Source organism: Cariama cristata, unplaced genomic scaffold, assembly GCF_000690535.1.
Source record: "Cariama cristata isolate BGI_N322 unplaced genomic scaffold, ASM69053v1 scaffold19621, whole genome shotgun sequence".
Classification (NCBI taxonomy): domain Eukaryota; kingdom Metazoa; phylum Chordata; class Aves; order Cariamiformes; family Cariamidae; genus Cariama; species Cariama cristata.
In genome coordinates this window covers 6,736-15,186 of record NW_009597792.1, presented here as the reverse complement: position 1 = coordinate 15,186, position 8,451 = coordinate 6,736, and the positions used below count along the sequence as shown (strand labels likewise).

Here is an 8,451-nt window from a genome sequence, read left to right as displayed (position 1 = left end):
CAGTGCCCATCCCCTCTGCCCTGTCCGCCTGTCTGTCCCCGTACACGTTACCGCTTCTCAAGCACATATGAGTGATGGCATATGGTTTGGTTCGAGCTCGCTGGACTTTATTTAAAAGCACCGTGGCTGCAGCGGGCACATCTAACACGAGCAGTGCTTTGGCAGAAGCGGGCTGCCTGTATTCCCCAGTGCTGGCGGAGAAGCCAGCCAGTGCTGGTCCCACCGGACACATCGGATATAAGCAGCTCTTGTCCCATAGGATCCGGCTGCCGGGAGCCCAGAGCGGGGTGAGGTTTCAACCCTGAGAGGTAACATCACAAGGGGGGACATAGAAAAGGGAGGGAGTTACAGGTGTAGCCCAAAGCTAAAGGTCCCCATTGAGTGCCTTTGCTGTGATGGACCACGGGGACCCAGCTCCCCATTTCCCATCCCCTCTTCCACCCTGCACTCCATGCCTGCTCCTTCGCAGCTCCGGATGCTGGCTGGAGCCTGTGGCACGGATTGACCGGCCCTCGGGAGAGCTGCCTGTCAGCACCGTGTCCTTGGGCTGCTCTTTCTCACCTGGCTGGGGTGGTTTCTGCAGCCTGTTGGTCAGGAAGCAGATTACCAGGAGGAACAAAGGTGATTTTGTCCGGGGAGGGGATGGGTACCTCTCCCTGAGCTCCAGCTTGCTGCAGCCAAGGGCAACGCTGAGCCTCTCTGGGGGCTGCAGCTGCCCTTTCCTCAGCCCTGCCCTTCCTTCAGCACTTATCAGCTGCCAGAAAATACATTAAAATTAGCACTTGGGTTACCAAATAACGCAGAGGTGTGCTAGGACCACCGCTCCAGCTGCACCGAGCCAGGGCTCGACGCCAAGACAGGGGAACCGAGATGCTCTCGTACTGCATTTATGTCTTTCCCTTCTCCTAAGGCTGCTGATGGTGGCTGGTTTGGGGTGTGAGAGCTCCCCTCCTGGGACCCCACATCGCAGGGTCCCATCCCCTGCCCGTGCCCTGCAGGAGCGGAGGAAGGCGTGGAAAGAGGGGAGGATCCATCCTGCTGCAGGTGCAGCATCTTTTGTGCCGGTGCTCAAAGCGCAGGCAGCAGTGGGAAGGAAACCCGTAAATACCCGGTGATTTAGCTCAGCAATCAGCAGGGGAAATCTGTCGTTCATTACAAGCTGGCTTAATGGCTCACAACAGCAACCGGTGCCCTGAAGAACAGTTCAGCCCCATCCTTTCCTCCTGCCAGCAAAAAGATGCCTTTTGTTTTAGCTTCTGGCTTTCTTATATTGCACCAGGCCCTTTTTCTAAATCGCCGACATATTTCCTGGCAATGGTGTAATATGTACAAATGAGTCAGTTTATCCCTCCTCTCTGTGTTTTCCCAGCTAATTGAAAAGGGAAAACTTTTTTAAAAATTATTTTTCTGGAGGCTTTGTGTTTTCTGCAGCATTGTGAGCCACTTGTTTTCCCCAGCTTCCACCCGTGACCGAGGTGCTGCCATGAAAGAGATCTGGTGGCAGCTGCTGCAGGTGCCATCCACCCCGTGGCCGTAGGAAGCTGTGGCAGATGCTGCTCGTGCCACGTGTGCGATGCTGAGCGGCCGTGGGCACGGTCCTGCTCAGCCCTGACCCCTCCAGCACCCGCTCTCCCGTCAGCATCACCGATGTCCCTGAGTGACTGGGCAGCGGGACCATGACGAAGGACAAAAAGAGCTTTTTTTTTTTTTCCGTGGTGAACAAGAGAGCAGCCTCGCTGTCCTGTGGAATTTCATAATTAGCCTTTCTTATGTTGTGGTTGTTCCTTGAATAAGGCTGGCTGTGTTTTCTCTTCCTGCATAAGCCAGTAGCCTGATACTGCCAAGCTGCTCGAAGCAGATGCAATAACGATGTAGACATGGAAAATGTCCGAGATGCTGCTCAAATGGCCCAAGAAATCACGGATAGGGCGGAGAGCATCTTCAGGCGGCTCACTTTACCCTTGCGCATTCGCATTTAGGGAAACTTACGTTCCTGGTGTTCAAAGTCTGGATGCGGATCGATGCTGAAGTTGATCATTTCCAGCCGGCAGGCCCTGGCAGCGAGCCAGGATGGCTGAGAGTTCGTCAAAGTTTAGGCAAAGCAGACATAAAAGGCACCTTTGAAACTTGCATTTGCGAGCTGGCTAATTAGAACTGGCACTAAAAAGTAAATGCCTAACTGCTAATTACTGAATCCCTACAAGAAAGTAATGGCAGATGGGGAACCATGCAGTTAGCCACAGTTGTAGCCGGAGCCTGCTTTGTGCTGAGTTAAAACACGAAGCCCAGGGGTTTAAGGGCATTTAAGGGTCTGGGCTTTGTGTAGGAGCAAATGAGGAACACGGCAGCATGAACAACGAGGCAACTGCTGCCTCCCATGAGCGCAAGGGCAGGAGCCCTGTTGATCATAGGATTGACTTGTTCAAAGCCAAAAGCACGCCAGACTCCTAAAATTGCTGGGGAGCTTAAGAATTCCCAAGGCTGCGTAACCCAGTACATTTTGGGGGTCCTTTTCCCATTGCCTTCAAGGCCGCTGAGACCCAAGAATCTCGCATCGTCGGGCTTTTACTTGCAATGACGATTAAAATGGTTAAAAGACTATAATGGTTAAAAAGGCTTAAACACACACCTCCTTTTAAAATAAAGGGATGCCCCGATCAGGAGCTGAAGGAGATAACATGAACGTGTAGCACACGAGGTGATGGAGGTGGATGGGAAAGGTTTCCAGCCCCGGGGCACGGGCATCCCTCACCGCAGGCTGAGATTGCAAAGACGCGGCAGGTCTCTCTAATGTCCTCGGCAGAGCTCCCTTGGCTGGCTGGGCAGGAAAAATCCTGAAAACAAAAGACCTCTGAAGGTAATTTCTTGCCCAGGAACAGGCAAGGAGGACCATGGCTTGCAGGAGGAGTGGGGGTCCTGGTGAGTGGTCCCCAAGTCCCCTGGGCAGGGCAGGAGGCTCGGCACCATCCCCTCCCGCTGCATCCCGGTGCTGGCTCAGGCATCGACAGAAATATTTCCAGCCAGATGGTTAGTGATGGTTAGTGCTGGCTTCCTCTCCAGGTGGGCATTCAGACAGCCGAGGAAGGAGGTGGGAAGGAGATGAAAAGCCCAAATCCTCTGAAATAGCTTCTCCCTTCCCCTGAGGCGTAACCCCGGCTCTGCCAGCACCCAATTTAAGGATGTGTCCCTGCCTGCCTTCCTGAAACCCGAGCCATTCCCTCCTCGCCATGTCTCCTTAGAGGTCTTCCCTCTCTTCCTCCATCTCTCCTTCTTCTTCCTCTTCTTTCCCCCCCCTTCTCCTCCTCCCTCTCTTTCTCCTTTGCTTTCGGGATGATCTGCCCCAGGATGGGATGCAGGGCTGCCGTCCTGCCCTAAAGCTGTGACCCCGCTGACAGCAGCCACTTCCCAGCCCCAGAGGTGCAAAGAGATGCTGGAGCTGTTCGGTTGATGGATAAGATCCTTTTTCTCCTCCTTCTTTTTTTTTTTTTTTTAATTTACTAAGCAAAATCTCACCTAAAGAAAAAATTCCTGCCTTATCCCCATTACCTCTCTCCTGGGATAAGAGGGAATATTCATTTCAATAACTATTTTTTAAAAAGTTTAAACTAATTAGCCAGCTCTTTACTTCAAAAGAGAATATTTATTTTGGGGATTCAATATACTCATCTTTATACTGGAAAGAAATTACCAAACAGGTACGTGAATTTACGATGCTTTTTTTTAGGTCAGCACGGTAATTACAAATAATGATCTGACGGGGTGGTGGTGGCTGAAGGACCGTGATTTCTCATGAAGTTGCTCGAATAGTTGAAAAGTGGAGGAAGCGACAGCCAGAGAGCAGGGGGTCAGTCCAGCCGCCGCCACGGGGGACCAAAAGGGACCAAAAGGGACCAAAGGACCCGCGGGGTCTCGTGTTCAGGTGGGAAAAGGGAATTTTCACCGAGGGCAAAGAGGTGGTCGGGCACAGGGGTTCTGCTGTGCTGTCTGTTATTTGGGATGAAAGCAGGGACGTTCTGTGCCCCGCGTTAGAGCCCTGCTCCTACCCTGTAAGTTTTGCACCAGGCGCGGCGCCCAGCGCTCGTGCAGGATGGGGGCTGATACGAGGCTCGGCCAGGATGGGGGCTTATACGAGGCTCGCCGCGTCTGCATCGGGTGCGTGGTTGGGGTCTGTTTGACAGGAGAGCCAGGAGCTTTGAAAGACCTTAGTTTGAAGGTACTTTCAGAAACCTCCACCCAACAACCCTTTAACAGGGATGCCGTGCTTTGCTACAGTGCCACGATGGCTTATTATGGCTTAAAAGCAGTTTTTAATCTATAGGCATTCTTAAAGGGCTCCAACACCCCTGGGTGCAAGGAAAGGGGGTTCAGTTTGCAGCTAAACCTCGAACGTTGGGGTGAGGATGGGGAAGCAGGTGGAAAAGCACAGACAGAGAAGGAAAGTTGAGTTTTACCATTTTGGGGTCGGCCACGGCACAGCATCGCAGCGGTTAATGCCCACTGCCGCCCTGCCAGGGAGCAGGAACGTGCTGGCTCCGGCACAAAAGTGGCCCGCGATGACAATGTCCCTGAAAGCAGGACATGACGCGGGGGTTTGGCCGGAGCAGGGTGGCAGAGGGACCGTCTGTCAGCCCTGCCCCACCGGAGAGCGGGGAGGGCCAGCGGGACAAAAGGCGACATTATTCGGTGCAGCAGGAGGGATGAATGGAGTATTGAAAACCCCCATCTTAGAGAGTAGATTGATTTTCATCCCCCATCAGTGAGTGTGCCGTCTTCCTGCTGGCGGGTCTCCTCCGGCAGCTTGGTCAGCAGGAGCTCAGCGGTGAGAGCAGGGAGGTGTCACGGGGCCGTATCCCATCCACGGTGACTCCATCCTGCACCTCCGGCGCTGTGCCACCATCATCTCTTGCTGGTGCACACCAGAAGCCTTGCTCCACCATCATCTTTTTTTTTCTTGCTGGTGCACACAAGAAGCCTTGGTCCACCATCATCTCTTGCTGGTGCAGGCAACAAAGTGAAAGGCTTGGTCTGGAGGCTTGGGAGCCCACCCAACCTGTGGTCTTCAGGGACCAGGACTGGGTGGACGCTGCACCCGCACATGGTCCCACCTGGGAGCTCTTCCCACCCCGTGCCTCCACATCGGAAAACCAGGAGCAGCAAAAGGCTGGATGAGGGTTTCCATAGGGGGGTGTTTGGTCACTGATATGGTGGATTTCAACGTCCTTTCCCAAGTTTCTGACCACCAGTAGATGCCTCAAGCGGCAGCAGTCGGTGCCCATCCCTTCAGGAGATGTTGGGTCTCGTGTAGGCTGGAGGGACTAATTTTAGGGCTCCGCTTAGCTGAGACTTAGAGCCTGGCTTTAGAGCCAGCGTGTGAAAGCATCCTCACGATGGCACTCCTCCACCAGCACAGGCTGCTGTCCCAGTGCTCCTGTCAGGCCGGCGGCTGTGACTGCTGGGACGTGGGGCTGGGTTCCTAGAGGTGTAACGGAGAGCAGGATCAGCCCCCATCCCACTCCCCAACAGGGTGCGAGTGAAAGGGAGCTGGAAATCCACCACTTCGGCCGTTATTTCTGACGGGAGCAGTAAATGAAGGGGAAATGGCATCTTATGATATTTAATCTCCTGCTTGTTTTCTGCCTGACAATCCCCTGTTTGCTTTCCATCTTGTCCCCGTGGAGTTCGCATCTCCATCCCCCCGGTGACTGAGGTTGTCCTATCAGACCCCAGAAATTTCTGATTTCCCACAGAAATGCCTTTCCCTGCTTTTTCCCATGGGACGATGAAGACCGGAGACAACGAGGGCCTCTGGATAAAGCCCCCCCGGGAACGTGCCAGCCGAGGCGGGGAGGTCTCATGTTGGGTGGTTGGTGTGGAGGTCTTGGGGGACATGGGTGGCCAGGGATTAGAGCTCCCCAGGAGAGCTCTTGGGTGCATTAATTCATCATGGGATGATGAAGAAAGATGGGTGGAAGGCACCGGACGGGGTGTTTTGGTAGCTCAAGTGCTGTATATGACCACCTGCTGCCTGGTGGGACCCCACGGGGACCCCAGCACAGGCTGGGTGCTGGGAAGGGCCCCTGGGAGCAGGGAGGCTGTGTCACCGGTGGAGCGATCCCCTCTTCATGCAGGAGGAGGTGGGCATGGCCTCCAGGAGGAAAGCAGTGGAGGGACAGAGGCCAAGGCAAAGCAGAGGCTTGGCCAAGACCATGTCCAGGCTGGGCTTTGGCTGAGCGTTCATCACCAGCAGAGCCGGAGCCGCCTTGGAGGCGGGGGAACGGGAGGGGCAGCCTGGCTGGGGGCAAAGTGAAGCACCCTTCCTTTCCAAAGAGGTTTGGGTGACATGACTTGGTGGAGTACGAGGGCCACGCCGTGATTTAGGAAGTGCCTACAGGCTTGTGTGGATGGGGAGCTCCTTCCCAGTTCTGCCTGGATGTAATGTGTGACTCAGTTTACCCACGTGGGGTATGGGGTATAACGGTATATATGTGCTATGGGCTTGGCTTGTAACCTCACGTAGAAGTAACAGAAGGACAAGCTCCATGTGGAGGCACACAGGATGGTTCCCTGAACGTCCTGGGGACTGAAGACCCCGGGTGAGAGCTCAGCACCCGGGTGTCCTGGTGGGTCTGAGATCCGTCCTTCTGCCTGCACAGCAGCCCAGCCCTGAGGCTCTCGCTGCTTCCAGTTTTGTCTCCCAGGTGGGATGTGGCCTTGCAGCTTCCTCTTGGCACTCAAAAAAATATCTCTCGTTCTCAATAAATCCAACTTGAATTATTTTTCATGTGACTTCTGGTCACTGCTCCAGCAAGTGCCGAGGAGGGACTTGTTTGCAGGTCCTGCATGGCCCTTGGTGGGGCAAAGGCTCTCCTGGCCATCACCACTAACGCTGCTGTCTGCTCCTTTCAGGGACAAACTCCTCCGGACACCCGTCTGTGGGAGGACCCCGGCGCAGCAATGGCCCGCCCAGCCGGCACGGCTCGGGGAGGCCGGACATCGGGGTGCTGCCTCTCTCCCTGATGCCGGCCATGGTCCTCCTCCTCCTCGGCCCCACCGGTAAGCGCCTGTATGGTGCGGTGGGAAGGGGTAGTTTTACAGACGGACAATCTCCCTCCTGGCCTCAGATTTGTGGGCAGGAGATTTTCTTCATGGAGAGCCATGAGCAGGAATATCACACTGTCCCCAGCGGCGCTGGGCGTGCGCAGGGATGGAGGGAGCAAGTTCTGCTCTTGTGTCCCACCACGACCTTCGTGTGATGGGAAGGTCAGCATTCAGGGTTGGCAGGTACCAGCAATGGGGACGGGGCAGGTCCGAGCCCCAGCGCAGGCAGCATCGCTGCGAGGATGCTGATGGTCAAGGGATGGGAGCTGTGGGACCGATCCTGCCAAGGCGATGGGTAGGATGAGCACCCATCCCCTGAGGACACTGGTTCCCAGTCACTCCTGGCAGGCACTGTCCGGCCAGGCCGGGAAGCGTTTAAATCGAACTGGAAAAAGCCATTCTTGCTCTTGAACGCTGCAGCACCGTAATTATCCTGGTGTGACTTTATCAGCGTAATTACAGCCAGGCGGTTGGTAACACCTTCCTGCCTCAACAAAGCCCCGCCAAGACAAAGCCAGGCAGAAAGCAGGCAATTAAGGTGTAGTCAAACACCGTAATTCGATTAAATCGGGTTTTACAGCTCCTACCTCCTCAGCTGGAGCTTCCCGTCCCCCTCCCAAAGCTGCTGGTGGCAGCGCCTGCACCCACAGCCGGGGTGGGGGGACCCTGGGGGGACCCCCCAGTGGCTCTGCCGCTGTCCCCTGCACCCGTTCTCTTCATTAATGGGCACGGCGAAGTCGCTACCGAAGGGTGATTTGTCCTCCTATTTGGTGATTTTATTCAGCACTGTGCCCTGAAAGGGCTGGTGCTCACCCGAGCTAGTTTCCCCTTTTCTTTTGGCTTTGTGAAGCTGGATCAGAGAAAGGTGGAGAACTCTCTCTTTTCTCAAAAACCACTGGTTTCCTCTCGTTCCTCATTAATGTAGACACGCCAGGCATATTTTTTCAGGTCTCTCTTGACTTTGCTGGAGGATGTTCTCAAATTAATATTTCAGAGCTTTGATTTGGACTTAAAGGGAGATGAATATTGAATATTTAACGCTATCCTTTTAGTCCACTGCTTTTTCAGCACTGGAGCGGACTAGGTGTTAAAAATCAATACAAACCAGGCTCAACCTTTTTTCGCCTCACATCTCCACATTTTCGGCGCAGAGGTGATCTGAATTACCCCCCTCCTCTCACCCAGCCCACGGGGCTGCCGTGTCCTTCCCCGTCCTCCCCTTCAGCGAGCCAGCCCCTCTGCTCCCTTGGTCTTGCCTGGTTAAGCCCCAGTTCTTGCCAGCATCCCAGTATCATTTTCCAGCCTTGCCTGGATCCGGCTGGGCTGGCTGGGGAGGGCAGCCACCACCCCACC

General features: G+C 54.8%; 1 protein-coding gene across 1 annotated transcript in view; it reads left to right on the top strand.

Annotated features, from left to right (window-relative positions):
• Positions 1–8,451, top strand: part of LOC104168464 (scavenger receptor cysteine-rich domain-containing group B protein-like) — a gene marked incomplete at its 3' end in the record, with an annotated part of 18,120 nt that overhangs the window by 3,514 nt on the left and 6,155 nt on the right. Inside the window, exon 2 of the mRNA XM_009709055.1 lies at positions 6,907–7,053. Coding sequence (XP_009707357.1) covers positions 6,907–7,053 — 147 coding nt within the window. The remainder of the gene's footprint in view (positions 1–6,906; positions 7,054–8,451) is intronic.